This window comes from Papilio xuthus, unplaced genomic scaffold (genome assembly GCF_000836235.2).
Source record: "Papilio xuthus unplaced genomic scaffold, Pxut_1.1 DF828952.1, whole genome shotgun sequence".
Classification (NCBI taxonomy): domain Eukaryota; kingdom Metazoa; phylum Arthropoda; class Insecta; order Lepidoptera; family Papilionidae; genus Papilio; species Papilio xuthus.
In genome coordinates this window covers 3,629,404-3,647,184 of record NW_013529697.1, presented here as the reverse complement: position 1 = coordinate 3,647,184, position 17,781 = coordinate 3,629,404, and the positions used below count along the sequence as shown (strand labels likewise).

General features: G+C 33.7%; 4 protein-coding genes across 4 annotated transcripts; 2 read left to right on the top strand and 2 right to left on the bottom strand.

The window, feature by feature from the left end:
- Positions 1 to 202: 202 nt before the first annotated feature.
- Positions 203 to 8,515, bottom strand: rdgB (retinal degeneration B). Its single transcript, XM_013324421.1, has 2 exons — positions 8,383 to 8,515; positions 203 to 7,331 (listed from the first exon to the last, which is right to left on the bottom strand). Exon 2 carries the CDS (start codon positions 7,281 to 7,283, stop codon positions 3,774 to 3,776), a length of 3,510 nt encoding a protein of 1,169 aa, XP_013179875.1. The 5' UTR covers positions 7,284 to 7,331; positions 8,383 to 8,515; the 3' UTR covers positions 203 to 3,773.
- Positions 8,516 to 9,597: 1,082 nt separating this feature from the next.
- Positions 9,598 to 13,272, bottom strand: CPT2 (Carnitine palmitoyltransferase 2; the record flags this gene model as incomplete). Its single annotated transcript, XM_013319890.1, has 8 exons — positions 9,598 to 9,891; positions 10,193 to 10,494; positions 10,577 to 10,690; positions 10,954 to 11,123; positions 11,367 to 11,557; positions 11,791 to 12,061; positions 12,165 to 12,343; positions 12,692 to 13,272. Coding segments are annotated over 8 exons (1,935 nt in total), but the record flags the coding sequence as incomplete, so codon positions are not given.
- A 634-nt stretch (positions 13,273 to 13,906) lies between these two features.
- Positions 13,907 to 14,833, top strand: LOC106123499 (uncharacterized). The gene has a single exon (XM_013319877.1). The coding sequence runs from the start codon at positions 13,907 to 13,909 to the stop codon at positions 14,831 to 14,833; it is 927 nt and encodes a 308-aa protein (XP_013175331.1).
- A 314-nt stretch (positions 14,834 to 15,147) lies between these two features.
- LOC106124012 (oligo-1,6-glucosidase) lies at positions 15,148 to 17,671 on the top strand. Its single transcript, XM_013320451.1, has 3 exons — positions 15,148 to 15,589; positions 15,758 to 15,897; positions 16,078 to 17,671. The coding sequence occupies exons 1-3, from the start codon at positions 15,370 to 15,372 to the stop codon at positions 17,578 to 17,580; spliced, it is 1,863 nt and encodes a 620-aa protein (XP_013175905.1). The 5' UTR covers positions 15,148 to 15,369; the 3' UTR covers positions 17,581 to 17,671.
- Positions 17,672 to 17,781: the final 110 nt, after the last annotated feature.

Sequence of the window (17,781 nt, the reverse complement as noted above, 5' to 3'; positions counted from 1 at the left end):
TCGTCACATCGAATAAAACTTATTACCTATTAGAATAGACAATGAGATATTAAAATGAGGATTTAAAATTAATTATACTTATTTATCACATACACTTTAGAGTTGTAACAATACTTATGTTTGAAGTCATATATTTTTTTATACATTAAAATATAACTAAAAGATTACCAGTTAATAAATATTTTTAATTATGAATCTCTGATTAAAATTTTAAATATTTTACTCTGAATGTAAATAAATATAAAAATATTTTTGTCAAGGTACCTATTACGCTAGAAATACTTTGGATATTCAAATAATAAAAAGCTGAGATAACACCACATGAATTTTTACTCTACAAACTACAAGATATTGGATACATCAACATAGTATTTTGTCTGAAACAGCAAAGCGTATTTATATATAGGAAAACGGGCCGACCTCGCGAATGAAGCCGCACACAGCCAACATGACTGTAAACAGACATAAGAAATGCTTACAACGAAATCTTCCTGTTTGTAACGTTTTTCCAGAATAACCCAAAACACCTTTAGGTCTTCCAGACATGTTGACTCACAATACCATTAGGACTCAAAAAATGGGCCAATATTATTTTTAACCCGTAAACAATTATTCTGTCACGCCTTTAATCCAATTTGGGGAAGACAGTTTGAAGGCGTACTAAACAGTAGTAATATGTCCCAAATTGAACAGAGGAGAGGTTCCTTTGTTTGACTGTACTAATCTCAAAAACTACTATGTATTTGGATTTCAAATCACGTTTTTGCATTTGACAAAAGAATTTTTATGGAAGGTTATATGCTACATAAGGTACGAAGACAAGGAACCGAGAAGCGAAAGACTAAAAACAACGATATTTACTTAGACACACCCAGTAAGCTATACCGGCTTTGGAGTAGGGAGGTTGGGAGACGGCCTAAACGCTGAACAGAAAGGGGCGCCATAGGCATGGTAATAAAAAGAGTGCGCCGTAGAAATCAAGCCAAGGCCGTAATAGAGTTAAAACCGTTACTAACACCCAGTATAATATTCAAATTTAAAGTAATTTTTTATTCAAATCGTAGTTTACAGCAAAGTTTTCCTCTCGATTAGTGCTAATGAGATATTTTTGTTAGCACGTTCCGCTAAATACGTACTAAATTATGATTCACGTGTAAGCAAATCTGGCATCTTTAGGTCGGATCTGCTGTAATAAAAGTATAATGGGAGGAACGTTAACATGTAACAGCTATTTTCACGGTCATTGTTTTGTTAAATTGAATCTAAACAGATGAGAAACTATCAAGGCAAATGCTATTTTGAAAACGAATGTAAGTACATAGTTATATTTGGTCACAATCAACTTATACAAAATACAAGTTTAGCTTGAAATCGCCGTATTATCGTAATTTAGCGACTACAAAAACACAAATCTTTTCATCATACTTTATATGTTTATAGAAGATGTAGACGACCACCACCACGTACCGTTGGTTTCTAATACTAAAATTCCCTGTATAAATCATATCGTCATCTTTCATTATCTTTGAGAAAAAAAACAGAGGTAACCATATAGTTCAAACGTGGACTTTGGTCTCAGAAACTCACGGTTAGTCTTTCAACGCAATTCCATTACTATGGCTTCCATGATCTGACAGGTATAATACATTGTCACTTGACGGGTCAATAAAGTTCAAAAAGGCCTTTCTGGCTATTAGATTGTGAGTGTTAAATCATTAAACATTACATTGTTACTAAAAAAAAGTTGTAACACAACAAAATTCCCGTTATTGTTGATGTAGTCAGCTACAAGTTCGAGATCTAGGTCTTAAATTGGCACGGCAAGCATTATATACTATACATAACCAGGGTTGAATATAACTACAAACAAGCACGACCTGGTTTTGGCAAAACTGAGCCCCTCCTTTTGACCTTCTTAAAATATTTAGTCCTATCACAATTTGGAAACGAAGTTATATGAAAAGGTGTCATCCACCCTACTTCGTTGAACATAAAATACGCGATATTTTGAAATGACGGCAATATAAAATTTGTCATAATAATATTTACGTATATTAGGAAAGAAGAAATCGTTGCGCGAATTACGCAATAAGATGGAATATCAGATTTTAATTAGCTGTTCGTATCATATTATAACATTTTTCCTATACCACTGTTTAACATAAAAAAAAAACATTTTAATTTTCTAATTGGAAATTCACGTGTATGGGCAGTGTCCACTAATTAAGCGGTTCAAATAATAGAGGTGGGTGCGGTCAATCGTTAGCGTTCATTACAATTTACGACAAATGCCTTGACCGACTTCGCCTAGTAAACATAAACCTGGCTACATTGATGGAATTGTCTACGTTATTGACTAAACACAACATATCTAATTTAACATGTACTACAATTTGTCTTAAACATAGTCCTTACATCTAGACATAAAACTATAAAACGAGAGTATGAAAGACAGTTTACTTAAAGTAAACTTACGAAAACAAGTAACAATTTCGTTTTTCGAGTTCTCACCACTTTATTCCGTAAAGGCATAATTAGAAGCGTTAACAATTTAAGGGCGTCTTAAAATAATATGTTTAATAATGTTCCTCTTGTATAAATTAAGAATAAGTTCATTTATAAGAGTGTATTTTTTTTTGTACAGGTGACAACAGAAAAGACTCTGTTACTTGGTTATCGTGACTTGCCATATTCTAAAGAGAAAAGTATAAGTTATAAAAAAATTGTAAAAATGTCATCTACGGAAAACAAGGACTAGTAAAATTTCAGTATAAATATAGTAACTATTTAGTACCTAAAGCCAGAATGCAATGGGTACCGAATATAAATACACTACCGAAGTAGAACCCTGAAATTATAATTTCCTGATAAAAAAAGACAATCTTATATCTAACAAACATAATTTAAATATTAAACAGCAAAGAGATGAAACTCGAGTGGAATTCGATAAAATTATATGCCTGAAGGTGCATTTATTGGCAGATAAGTCAACATCAACAAAGTCTGAGTAAAAGCGCTATGGCAAAATTCATCGTTCAATATTGATTCGGTACTTCGAACAAAAAAACATACATATTCAGATCAAAGCATCGCACAGATTCTTTACTAATGAGTCATCTAAACGAATCGAATGTCAAGATTACATTAAAAATATATCACACAGGGTGATGCAAACATAAAGATTCCAAATATATTTAATAGTCTTAGAAATTTACACCTTAGACCAGGTCATCAATTAAAAATTTATATGGCCTTAGGCGTTATAAAGCGTTTAGTCAAAGGAGATCCCCTTCCTTTTATAAATTATGGAATTACATTAGGAATATATTTTTTTTAATAAAATCAGATCATTACCTAACTTACAAAGACTAGAATATAAATAAGAACGCAGACAAGAGATTCTAGCCCTCCTGACACAACAATAAATATCTACTATACAAACGATTACATCAACACTAGCTGAGGCAGAAATAACAAGATTCAATACAAATTAGTTAGGTACACAGTGACTTCAAGTATTTATATTTAACATTCAATATTCATAAACCTTTTTGTATAGACAACATCGCAACAGTTTTTATTGCGCAACCTCCACATCCTAACAACGTGGAAGCATCAAACGAATACTGTAAAAAGCGTGTCATTTTTAAGAAATACGCTAAAAATAGGTAGAGACGAGGAAATAATACACGTATATAATTTAAATTACATCAAAATACAGGGTATCTAATACTTTGTCAAAAAACTTTAAAAAGAGACTTAAAAACATAGTTTTAACGGCGATTACGAGTGGTGGCACTACTAACCGGGGCGAGGAGTCGACGAGGCACGAGGAGGCGTGCGTTGCCGCGTGCCGCACGCACCGCTCCCGGCTGCCGCAAATCTGCCAGGTGCGACGCGTACCCGTCACTCAGAGTTGTTGCCATATTTGTGTACTTTTTACTGATACGACCTATTGCATACACCTGCTTTGGAGACAGACCGCAGTTATGATAAACGCTAATATCTTTCCCGGACCCGTAGGCAGCTTGCAGTATTATACCGTGATCATTTATCAGACTGTTCAGATGCGCAGCCTTATGACCCAGTGGGTCCGTTGAAATTCCTTCGGAGAAAAAGACCAATCCGTGAGGAAAATTGTGTTCAGCTAGCCACGATACCACTTTTCTTTGTTGCATGTCTGGTCGGCCCGTTATGTAAATGATAAGGTAGCCGAGATCTTGCCAGAAACGGACGACATCGACTGCTCCGGCTCTCACCTTAGGGTCGCGACCTGTCACCGATACGCTTGCTGTAAAGGAGCCGTCGATACTGAATACCACGCACTCGGTTTGTGGAGGCACTACAGCTAGATGGAAGTTGCAACTTGTGTGGTCGCCGCGTACCACGATCTTCACTGGATATACGCCACAACCGACACTTTGCTTCTCAGTCAATGTGTAAGTTATCCTTCCAGTTTTATCAGTCACCACAGTTGATAATAAGGTCCACTCGCCAGCTGGAGGGTCCTTCATCATGTGTATATCTACTTTCTCCCCCGTCAAAGTTATCATATCCAACGGCCCATACATAAACCTTGCTGTAAATGTTTGAGGAGACCCTTCTTTCACTATAACGTCATTAGCTCTGTGATTGGCAGCGACGTTCTTCAGTTTAACAGACGTACGTTTTCGAATCCACTTTTCTCTTTCTTGTCCCGGTTTGAACAATGTACTATCTTTGTCTTCGACGTGGCCGTAAAAAGCTAAATCGAAATGACCGACTTGCCTCAAAATAAAGGCGATCACATCAGAGCTTTCCCAATAGCTGGCGTGAAATAAATGTGGTAACGCATTTGTGGGAAAGTTCGATAAGCCTTCGGGGCAGTATAGGGCATAATCAAGTCGTTTAGAACCCCACCATTTCTGCTGTAAAGCATTCATCGTTATCAATGGTATATTATCGACCAAGCCGCTGACAGTACTTTGAACGGAAGCCTCAGAAAGACGTCGCAATATTGGTGTTGGCGGCATTTGTAAATGGTCACCAAACAGCTGAGGATCGCTTTGTATCAATTCCATTAAATGGTAGGGTTGCCCGTTACCGAGAGGATACTTCGCATAGCGAGCAACATTTATAGGTGGTAAGTTCGTGAATCTAGCGGACAATAGCGGCTCTAACCTGGCCGCAACCGGATCTGTTGGATGAAACAAATTGTACACTTGCTGTACGGGTGGCTTCATAATATCCCGTGTTTTGTCATCCGCAATTTTTCTTGAGGCTAAAATTAAAGGCAGAGGACTACCAAAAGTAAAAAAGTCATTTACTTCAAATTCCAACTTCGTCTGATTATCACTTGTGGAAGATGATCGCCTGCGTGGAGTGGGCGCTTGCAAAAGCGATTTGTTCAAATAATTATCACTTGGTTCATTGGGAATAGTAATTTCAGTATTTAAAACACTATTTTCGCTGTCATGACGTGATTGATATTGCACGGTACGACATAGGGCATCATAGGCTAATAGTGAACCCATGCTATCAGCAACAATACTTACTTGACCATTAAAACCCTTGCCATCATCAGATTTGAGGAACTCATTATAAACTGTATTAGCCGAAGCTATAGTTTTCGTAACCGCATCAACATAATCAGGAGAGCTTGTAGCTAGCAAAGGAATAGCACCAATAGGTATTAGATCATTCGTCATGGAAGGAGTTTCCAATGTGGATGGGGAACAATCAAAGCTATAAGGACTTAACGTAGACAAAATGCCTAATGCTTCTGTAGTAATAGAAGGACATGAAACTAGTTTCATTGCAATATGACCAACTAAAGTTGGATAATGTTGGCGCATTACAGATTCAAAAGCGCCTTTAAATGTTGTCACGTCCGATTTCTTTGCCGCCATGTCAATAGTTGCATCGAGAACACTACCAGCGTGAAATACTAGTACTAATACTGTAGTCGGGCATGAACTGAGTATCGGTGTTTCGGGGCAACCATCCATACTTTGATGACTTTGGAAAGTAATTATGCGACGCGAACCCCTCTCTGAGGTTACTCTTTTTAAGAATGTTGGATTGAAAATACTGTCATCTTGACTATGATCACCCTGAGTTGGTGATATATCAATTTCCATTTCATCAAGAGAACACATGGAGGACCATTTGTTGAATGATGATTCACAATCATAAAATTCATCTTCAGATCCAGTTTCCGTTTCTGATTCTCTCACAAGTGTTTCCATTCGCCAATTAGCAACTTGCGCTTGCAAGCTTTTTATAGATCCTGAAGATGATGATCTTAAATTACTTTTCATGGAACTCTTCTGTTCCAGTGGTGGAGTGCTCTCTGGAGACAAATGTTTGGGAACTCTCTTTTCAACATTTGATTTCTTAGTAGTCAAAGGAGTATCTAAGTCTTCATTTTTTTCTAAACTACTCATTGTAGCTGCAAGTGACTTTGAATTTTCTTCAGACACATCTTGCTCATCACTTGTTTCTCCTGCCATTTTCTTTTGCAGAGCTAATTGAGTTTGCCTTTCGATTTCACGAATGTCATCCATGGTGAGACCATGCCACTCATCTTGCCAAACCCATGCTTGACGATGAGCCCTGACCATCGTTTTTCGTAAGGCAACATCATCAATAAATTTCTCTAACTTTGTTTGCATACCCCAATATTTAAATTCAACTCTACAAAGTTTGTATGCACACATAAGAGATTTTCCATTTGGTAAAGGTTGTGGCTTCCCTTGCACTTCTTTCCAGTAGTCTTCCAACCAATTATCAGAGAGCGGACCTCTGTTACATTTCTGTGAAACATAACATTTTGGATCTTCCTCTTTTATATATTCACTGGTCTGATCTTTAACAATATCTATAAAATCCACTATTCTATTTTTTAAATCACTTTTAGATAACTTGAATACATTTTCTTGGTGACCGTTGTCAGCAAAATAATAAGTCTCAATTTCAAGTGAAAATTTTTCAACAAATGGACAAGTATACCTTGTTTTGGTGTATGGATAAGAATTCCAAGCCTCTTCTGCTACGGTCAAGGCAGACTTTGGAAGTAGACTTTTAAACCAGCCTGGCAAATGGCTCCCTACATGGTAAACTTTCTGAGTGTACTGACCTTTTCCACCAGGACCATCTTCATATGGTTCATTTACTATAATTTGAACACCACTGCCTTCACCAGAGCTCTCTTCTCTACTTTTCTTTGCTATCATATAAAGCTGTGCAATTTGATACTCTTCCACTGTGAGTGGAAGAGGTATTCTGTACTCCTTTATCAGCATTTTGCTAGATTATTATTGAAACTACTGATTGTTTCTTTTTAGCATAATCTGGAACAAAAAAATTACCTTTATGTACAAACAATTTTATTTATTGCATAGAATGAAATCAGCATTAATATTGAATAGAGTAATAGGTGGCTAAATCCCCACTGATCATTCTAATATTTGTTTGCACAAAGAAGTAGAAGTTTAATCAGACACACTATGTTCTTATTTAATCTGTAATTAATGTAGTTTACTTTTTGGACACCAAACTAAGCTAAATCAATGCCATGTGTGACACTTTGTATAATATGCATTAGCATCAGTTAGTCATTAATAAACATCTATACATTTACAATCAAAATATGTTTCCTATACTATGTAAGCTTAATAAATAAAGTTATCATCTTTTAACTTCTGTTGCATAATTACTAAATCCCTCAAATAGCTATTCTTTCTATTAATTTTATTAAAACTTAATAATCTTATATCAGCAAGTATCTATTAAAATAAAAGTTGTAGTCTGCAAAAAGCTTAATGACAAACAGTGGGCTATATATTTACTATACTGTATTTAAATTTGGATATTAACAAGGAATTTACAAAATATTATTATTTAAAATACAAAGGCTGTGATTAAATTAAGAGAATCCATTGATTGTATTAAGTACATTAAAAAAAATTCATACGAGGAATGACGTCGTTTGTGTTTACCGTTATTTTAATCTGCGAATAATTGTGAAGAATATAAAAAGTGAAGTCTCATGAAGACAAACATGTAATATACGTATACTAAAACTTACTATATCAATATTGCAAATAGTAACTAAATTTTTGGTTTTTTCTTATGAGCGATTGCGTTAATTTCGTAAATTCATTAATGAACAATGAATCGACTTATACTGAAAGAAATTTTGCTGTAATTTTCTCAATAATCTTGTTCATTAATATACTGTTTTTCTATTAAATCAAATTAAATGCCCTAAGAAATATTTATTTTTCCAAAGCGAAACGCTACAAATAAATGAATATAAAATCGATGAATATGTTTAGTTATCAAATTATACAATGCAAAAAAAAATAGGAATAGTACGATGTAATATTGTAAAGCATTTACCTGCAATCCATCCGAGTGACAAATTGCTATATAATAAAGAAACACTCAACAACCACGAAACATCATAACACCTTGCATTGACATGAAATAATTCACTTTTTTAAACCAAACTAACACCAGGGATGAACTTTGACATTTTGAGCGTCACAATTCAACAATGACTTATGTTCAATGCCTTTCGTACTATGCATCACACTTCGACTCAATCAATTAAAGTACTTTACTTCATTTGATGTAACGACTTGTTTGTGTTATTTCTTGTTTAAGTTAGAAACTTTCTAATACTCCATTGCTAAAGAATTAAGATTTTGCACCTATCGCTTTCTAAATAAATTAAAAGACATTTAAAACGCAAAACTTAGCGTTAGCGCCTGTGGTCGTACATTGGAACGACGCATTTGCGATACAACGGAGCCGTATCTATAGTTGTTCCGAATAATCTAATTAGAAATGTAAAAACATCATTTCACATCGGCAATATTTAAGAACGTCTCTTATTAAAGCACTAACCATTTATTAATCCTATTGAAATTGTCCCGTTAAGTTAAAATTTCCAAATCCAAGTGCAACTGAGAATATTCTCTTCTAAAACTAACTTTTTATTCTATTTGTATTATCCCTCATCGCCATTTCTTTATAAGAAAAAATATATTGTTCGATTTATGCTTTGGCTTTACTAATAAAACTATATTAAATTATTAAAGTACTGAAATGTAAAAGAAAACAAAATATGCTAAAACTGTAGAAGAGCACTATGAATACAGGCATGTACGAGATGGACATAAGAAAATCGATAATAACCGTCCTTAAAGCGCCGCCGTAGAGTATAACAAAGTATACCTATTTATATATTGCACTTAATATCAAGGGTTATAGCGATCTTTATTTAAATAAATATGCGAAAACATAGATGCAGATAATAGAACATCATTTAATGCCATTTGATGCTGAGTGGTTTTTAACTATATTTGGGTAGCGCGGAACATAATCAATAGAATATGAATCAAAAAAAGGATAATTTGTATAAAATAGTAAGCAAAACTGAGTAGGTTGAAATGTTTGGATATTTCATTATTTTACGGTCTCCTTACATCAAGTTAGATCATAGTTTGTTTTCTCCTTGTGATTGCGCTAACAATGAGATGGGAGAAATGATAATTTAAATACTCGACACCATACGATTTCAATAAATACACAAGATTATAAAAAGCATAAATTTATTAAATAACTTTTCGTATAAACTTACTCTAGTATATAATATTGCATTGATGATGAGAATAATAAAAATGATAGGTCATAAAAATATATTTTCTACAATTTATAAGTGCACTTGAAGAGTTGGCAGTTTTATTATTTGGTCCATATTTATAAATTTGATATTATTAGCTAGAAAGTATGTTGGTTATATCCATAAATGATTTATGTAGAGCTTCGATGAATTGAGAACTATCATTGTGGGCCTTGTAGCTTGTCACAGCTGCTCCCAACTTGTCAGGGAACGCTGAATATCTGAAACATAACATTACTTCTTATTAATACTATAAATGTGAATGTTTATATGAATGGATGTTTGTTTTAAGGTATCTCCATAACGGCTGAAATTATCTCGATGAAATATGGCATACATATAGAACATGTATCATTGGAAGAACACACAGGCAACTAATTATGTTTTTTTTTTAATTCCGCGCGGACGGAGTCGCAGGTGACAGCTAGTATTTAATAAAAATAAAAAACTAACACATAAAACCTCTGCCGTTGTGCCCAATAGTGTATGCCATACACACATAAATAGATAAAAATGATTTACCCAATTCCAAAACCTTCTTTAGCAACGGGTCCGAATCCGCCGGCCATCACACTAGGAGCTGACAAAGTGCTTGTACTTAGAATTGATTTATTAAGATACTTGTATTCATAGGAATCATATATTTGTGGTCTTGATATGTTATTCTCTTCGGCTAATTTCATGAGAGCGAAGAGATGACGATCAAAACCGTGCCCCATGGCGGCTTCCTTCACAAGTTGTGTATGGTATGATGAACATTCTTGCATCATTGAACGTAATTCATTCTTCGAACATTTATTTAAGTGTAGAGAGTCGCAGAATAACTGAAAATATAATAACACAATAAAACTCACTCAAAGAAAAATTGTACAAAAATGTAAATTTTGCATTTTTTTAACAAATTACTTTAGTTTGGTCAGTGCAAGGTCGCATTGTTTCCGTCCTGCCGTGCTTGAAAGCAGACGTGCTGCAAGATTCGTACGTGCCCACGTACTTCCCGTGAAGAAGATGGTAAGCCGCCTGCAAAAAAAAAGTATTTTAGACAATTTTATGTCCATTCAGCATAAAAATGATTTACAGTTAACCATGATAATTCAGTGCCAAAACACACTACACAATATATAGTAATTTTTTTTTAATAAAATTGTAGAGATGGCAGCTTATTTTCCCTCAGCTGTATACTCACAGATAAAAATAAAGTATATTGACATTACTTCATATGTTACTTTAAATGTCAATTTGCCACATGCATGTGTGTGTGTGAAAATGGTCTAAATACTAACCTGAAAACCAAGTTGCATTATACAATCAGGGCTGACTTTAAACTTTTTACATGCTTCTTTATTCAAACCTTCGTATAGTATATAATCTATGCTCAGTGAATCACACCACTCTTTGTATTCTTTTTTAGCGTTCTCTATGAAATGTATAGATTTATCGTCGAGTTTGAAATCTGTAAAAAATAAAACTAGTATTAAGTTGCTCTACACAATAGTTACATAAGAATTTAATATATGATATGCCAATAACCTAATGGTTTTGGGTATGGACATTTGAACATGTGGACGGATTTGATGGAACACTTGAACACTATACACAATACACACTATACTATGTACAAGGCTAAAGCCTCATTTATATAGTTACATGTAATATCAAGATTTCATATTATACATAATAAATTTAGTTCATTTACCTAACTTGCTTACAGTAATGTTAGTATTAACTGGTTTACTATCAGGATGAACAAAAGGCTTGGTTGTAGTTTCCATGTAAAGCTCTTGGAAGAATCTCAGCACAGCTACACCATCTCCCCATGAATGTTCAAAATTGACACCAGAACAGCCATCTTTAGTCACAATAAGACTAAATGATTTATCAAACCACCTGAAAACAAAAATATTTTCTATTTACTGATACAACATTAAATATTTAAAAATAATTATTTCATACCAATAGTTGCCCGCGCCTTTGTTTGCACGGAATTAAAAACTTCGTTATTATTCTATCCAGACAAACAATAAATTCTTTTCTTTGATTTTTCTGTATAATGACCAGTTTTCCATAAACATTTTACATATTAAGCTTATTTAAGAAAAAAATTCTTGTAAGGTAAATACCTGTTTGTTCCATCTGCATGCAAGAAATGTTTTAATAACATATGTTTATCATCACTTATGCTTACATCATCTAATATAAGATTAAAAATGGCAGAGTCTATTTTTTGCATCATCTCTCCGTTACCAGTCTCTTCTAAATGTTTTCTCTGTTTGGCCCATGTATCACGATTTTGACAGGTTAATACTCCCAAAGGATGTTGTGATTTCTCTGTATTATCATTCAAGATTTTTGATAGATTAGCTAGGAGTTCAGAAGGTAACAACAAATTTCCTGTAATATAAAATCTACTTTTACTTATACATAAGACATTGTAATAGATGAGAATTTTTCGCAAAAAACACTCATTTATTTAGTTTTTATTTAAAATAATTACCATCTGCGTCCAATACATCAAAGACGTAGAAATTTCCATTCCTTTGAACCAGAATATGTTTGCTTTTTGGATCTCTGTAGATTCTGTCTTTACCTAACAATGGTATGCGAGTTGCTCCAAACAATCCATCAAATTGACTCATATCTAATGGAAAGGCTTTAAATAAATATGCTCCATACCTGGAAATATAAAGAAAACATATTTTTCATTTAAATCAAAACAGAAACGTTTTAAAACAAAGTATATATAATTGATATGAACTGCAAAACAATTCAGATATGATATAGGAGTTTCTTTATAGTATTATTACTAGTTGTTGCCTGTGACACCGTCCACACAAAATTAAAATAAATTTAATTAAAAGCCTATATGTTCATCCAAACTATTTTCTACATCTGTAACAAATTTTAATTCCAAGAACCGTTTCTTGAGATACCTTCCAACAAAAATCCATCCATCTAAACATTGGCATATATAATAGTAAGATTTATTTTATTTCTTAAATTAAATATAGCTTGTTAACATACCATGATAAAGCTTCAGGTAGGAAGCCTGTTACTTTTCTAAACAAAGGTGTATTACTTTTCTTTGGTTGTAGATGAAATACTTCAGGTTCCAAGATATTATCTTTTAATGAGTTCATAAACCTTACAGCACTAGTTAACAAGTTAGTTGCCCGTATTAATTGATCATTGTATCCTGGTTTGGAATCATTTTGGAACACTATTAGCGGATTGTAATTAATAGGAAGAGGTACACGATCTCTTAAATAAAGATCAAACCAGTACTCTGAAATATAACTTGTATGTTTGTTGACTTTATCTTTCAATATAAGTTTTTCTTGCAACTCCTTCCCATCCTTGGATATAAAATCCTGTGTCCTTCGCACAGCCTCTGTGTATTGATCATTGGATAAAAGAGGTTGTAATGCTTTGAGGTATCTGTCACCTGTTTTTGATAACTCAGGAATAGGCAAACGAGGTAAGGACTTCTGAAAGTGCATTGTAGGCACTTTGCTTCTTTGTAAATATTGATAATCGATGTCTCTAACATTTTTTTTTTTACTAGTAAAAGTTCTATAAAATTTTACAAAAGCAGCAACATCACACTTTCTTAATTTATTAAGTGAAAGCATTGTTATATTTTAAAAGTTTATATCTTTTAAATTTTAGATGTCTTATAGAAATTACTTTCAAAACTATTTAATTAATAATTGTAAGAAGTTAGTATGTGAATATAACACTTTACTTTGTATTATAAACAGCGGGTTTAAAGTTCAGCTGTTCCTAAAAGAAATACATATCATTGCAATAAAAGTAATCGTAAATCGGTTCGGTGGCTTAAAAATATAGGAGTAATATACTATTTAGTTTATTGAACTACATACCTATAAGCCTATTTCATAAACCAAAAATTTAAGCTAACATAGTTTCAATATTCTAATCTAATTGGTACGTGATTTTTCTATTTCGTATGATTCGTTTATGATTTGATTATATTGACACATTCTCTTGTCAATTTATTAACGTCAACATCAAACGTCAAAAACATCAACAATTTTCTGTCAGCTGTCATTTTGAAAACATTTACAGATTTATTACCCCAGTACTATTCCCCTAAGATATGGATGTCTTCCTATGAAAAAAAGGATAGTGCCAATTTATTGTTATCAGTAATCAGTAGTAAAAGTGTTATAGACCCACCGGATAAAATTACATTGTGATAACAAAGTTAATATAATGATGATCCATACCATCTACAGTTCTATACTGATTTTACCCAAACCATTCCATCAAATAGTATATATCCTATTAAAGTGCTGGTATTCTAATCAAACCAATTATGTTAAGTGGGATGAGGCGGTATCGGATGAGTATAGACTGAGCTGGGGGGTGAGGCAAGGGGGGCTGACATCACCCAGACTTTTCAACCTTTATATGGATGGACTAATCCGTGAGCTCAGCGGTACTGGTATAGGCTGTTCCATAGATGGCACCATGATAAATAATATAAGCTACGCCGATGATATGGTACTGCTGAGCCCATCGTTGAGCGGTCTTCGTAAATTGATCTCCATCTGCGAGTGCTACGCCGAAGCTCAGGGTCTCAAGTACAATTCTACTAAGAGTGAAGTGATGATCTTCAAAGCCGGCTCGAAGACATATGACATACCACCAGTCATATTGAACAACCATCCTCTCAAGAGAGTGGAGAAAGTGAAGTACTTGGGGCACTGGGTCACGGATACACTTAATGATGACTTAGATATAGAAAGAGAACGCAGGGCATTGTCAGTCAGAGCGAACATGTTGGCTCGTAGGTTCGCACGATGTACCAAACCCGTGAAAATTACACTTTTTAAAGCTTACTGTCAGTCCCTTTATACGTGCAGCCTATGGGTCAAGCGTTCGCAAAGGGCTTACAATGCCTTGCGGGTTCAATACAACAATGGGTTTAGGGTCCTGTTGGGGCTGCCGCGCTTCTGCAGCGCGTCTGGGATGTTTGCTGATGCTGGTGTTGACGGCTTCGCCGCATTGATCAGGAAGAGAGCAGCATCCCTGATGCGGCGGGTGCGGGACAGCGCCAACAGCTACCTACAACTCATTGCTGATAGAGTAGGATTGGACTGTCCAGTGCTGGCCATGTGGACACGTCTGCATGTAATCTGAAGAGTTTTGTTTTATTTTGTGTTTTTGTGTTTTTATTTTTGTCTGAATTTTAAATTTGTATTTTTTGCTTTGTATGGACCATGTGTCTGAATAAAAAGATTTATTATTATTATTATATAAGAGATGGGACTCTTGACTAATTAGATACACAAACGGAGAATAAAAATTGTCATTTTCAATGAACAAGTTATGAGATAGATACACAATTTTCAAGATAGAGGATCTCCGTTTGCGTTCTATTTGTAGCACAGATTATAAAAGTTTCGCTTGCCTGCATTCCATCCCTATTGATTGTCAACTGTCAAAAATCAATTTTGACAAGATGCCAAAAGTATAAATTTTTGGCCGAAAGCGAAAGCTATAAAAAGCTCATCTCTTATAAGTAACTTAGCCAAGGCTAAGACAGTACTGTAAGCCTTTCAGTTTATTTACAAAGTGTTTCAAAATATAATTCTTAATACAAACACTTATAGGTTGTTTTATATCGTGGTTCAGTTTCAATTTCTTATGAGAGTAGTTTTACGAACGAAGCAAAAATGAATGATTTACCTGAGACGAGCTGCAGCAATGAAGCTACTGATTTGGAAACCATCGATTACCTTAGAGGTGTAAAATCTTCAACTTGCTTATTGTTGCCCATGACTCCAAGTCCCACTCCTTTAGACTTTAAGCATCCTCTTTCAGAAGAAATGAATGAAGGACAATTCCTTAATATAGCAGAAGATTCCAAGATTACCAATGCAATGCAAAATTCAGGTGACTATGAATTTATTAGTTTTTTTTAGAACAATGAATGTTACATATTTAAAACATATCTATGCAACTAACTTGCAATACAGCACATTATATATTTCAAAGGCATGTATATATATTCTTTACATTCTTACTTCTTACAGTGGATTAGAGATTAGATTCTTTTTGCAGATGCTTCTGCTGGTGATTCTAGCTCATCTGGAGATTCCAATTCTGTGGTTCAAGATCCTGTCAGTGCACAGTTAATAAACAACATTAGTATGTTGGATTATCAAACTCTTAGTAAAAATGGTGATCTTATTGTTGGCCAAGTAAGTATTAAAATTAACATAATTTGTTTCAAGCTTGTTATTAAAAGAAGTGTAGAATAGATATGGGAAATGTACAGTGGGATGTGGTCTGTGTTAACTCATTTAATAACACAGAAGATAAATTTGTCTATTTCCTGAAGAAATAGGCTTTATATTACCTTTTTACTTTTTTTATTTCAGCCTGAAGGTTGTAAAATCAATGGGAACCTGAATGTAAACAATAGAAAATTACCAAACTTTGTGAATTGGAACTGGGTTATTATTAGAAAAATATTATTGTGGGTAGTTATCTCTGGGCTTGTGGCTTGTTTAGGGGCAATAATAGCTATGGTCATTACCATTCCTAAATCATGTGATCCAGATTTGCCATGGCACCAAGGTAAAGTGTTTTATGAAGTATTTCCAGCTAGTTTCAAAGATTCAAATGATGATGGATTTGGTGATTTAAAAGGTCTTATAAAAAAACTTGATTATATCAAAGATTTAGGGTGTAATACAGTGAGACTTAATTATATATTTGAAGCTCAAGATTACCCTGAAAATTATAATCATACAACCTACTTACTTAAAGTTGATAGAAGTTTGGGGGTTCTAAAAGATTTTCAAGATCTAGTAAAAGCAATACATGATAAAGAAATGTACATCATTTTAGATATCCCAGTTTTAAGTATGGTTGCATCTATAGAAACTAAAAATTCTAACCATACTTCACTTTTGACAAATGATACATCAGTAGGCTTCAGTGACATGTCTGCTGCTATTAAGTTTTGGTCCCAAGCACAAAATGTAGATGGATTTTACTTAAAAAATTTGGAAAACTTTGTTGAAGATGTGAATTTTGCAAAGTCACTGCAGATTTGGAAGCATATTATTGGAGGTGGTAAAATTCTGATTGCTAGTGAAAAAGCTTTAGAGTTAACTAAAGGTGATCATCTTACAGTTTTCCTTAATAGAATAGACCTTATTGATGTTCATTTAGATTTAAATGAAGGTGTTAAAGGCTTGAAAAACCATATTGATAAAGTTGTCTTTGGAACTTTAAGGGCTAAAGCACATTATCCATGGATTCTGTGGAATGTTGGTAATGTTAACAGTGAAAGGGTTTCTTCTCGATTTTCAAATAATACTCTAGCTTTAACAGCTCTTGAAATGTCATTACCTGGTACTATAAGTTTATTTTATGGCGATGAAATAGGTCTGAAAGGTTTATCTAAAAATGAAGCTGAAAAAGATTTTCATGAATATAATAAAATTCATAATTTAGTAAGTATGAGTTTTACTGGTAATAATGAGAGTGCATCCATTTTACCGTGGAATTCAAAACCTATATCTGGACCTAGATATCATTATTTAAACATTATAAAGAAATTTATTGAAATTAGATTGAAGACACCGACAATTTATTTGAGAGCTATTTTCAAAGATGGTAGTGCAGCTAGGAATATGAAAATTCGTATTACTGAAGAGAATTTGATTATTATTGAACGTTGGTTTCCTCGGCGCAACAGTTGCGTTTTTATTGGAAACTTTGGTGGTAAGTCAATTTCAACAGATCTATCATCAATGTTTTACAGTGGCGCAATCATGGTCAGCACAAATGATTCCTCTATTGGTGAAGTCCTATACTTTGAAAATGTTACATTTTCACCAAATTCTGCAATGATTTTAAAATTAGAAAAGTAAAATATTAATATTTTAGACTAACAATCAAAGTATGTATAAGTATTTGAGTGAAAATAGGCGTATGAATAATATAATTTTATAGTTCAACTAACCCATCTATTTGTTAGTTTTAGTTTTACGTGAAACACCTAAATTGAATATTATTTTATTTTGATGTATACTCAAGTTTGAATCTTTGTGTAGTTAAACTATACATTTTTG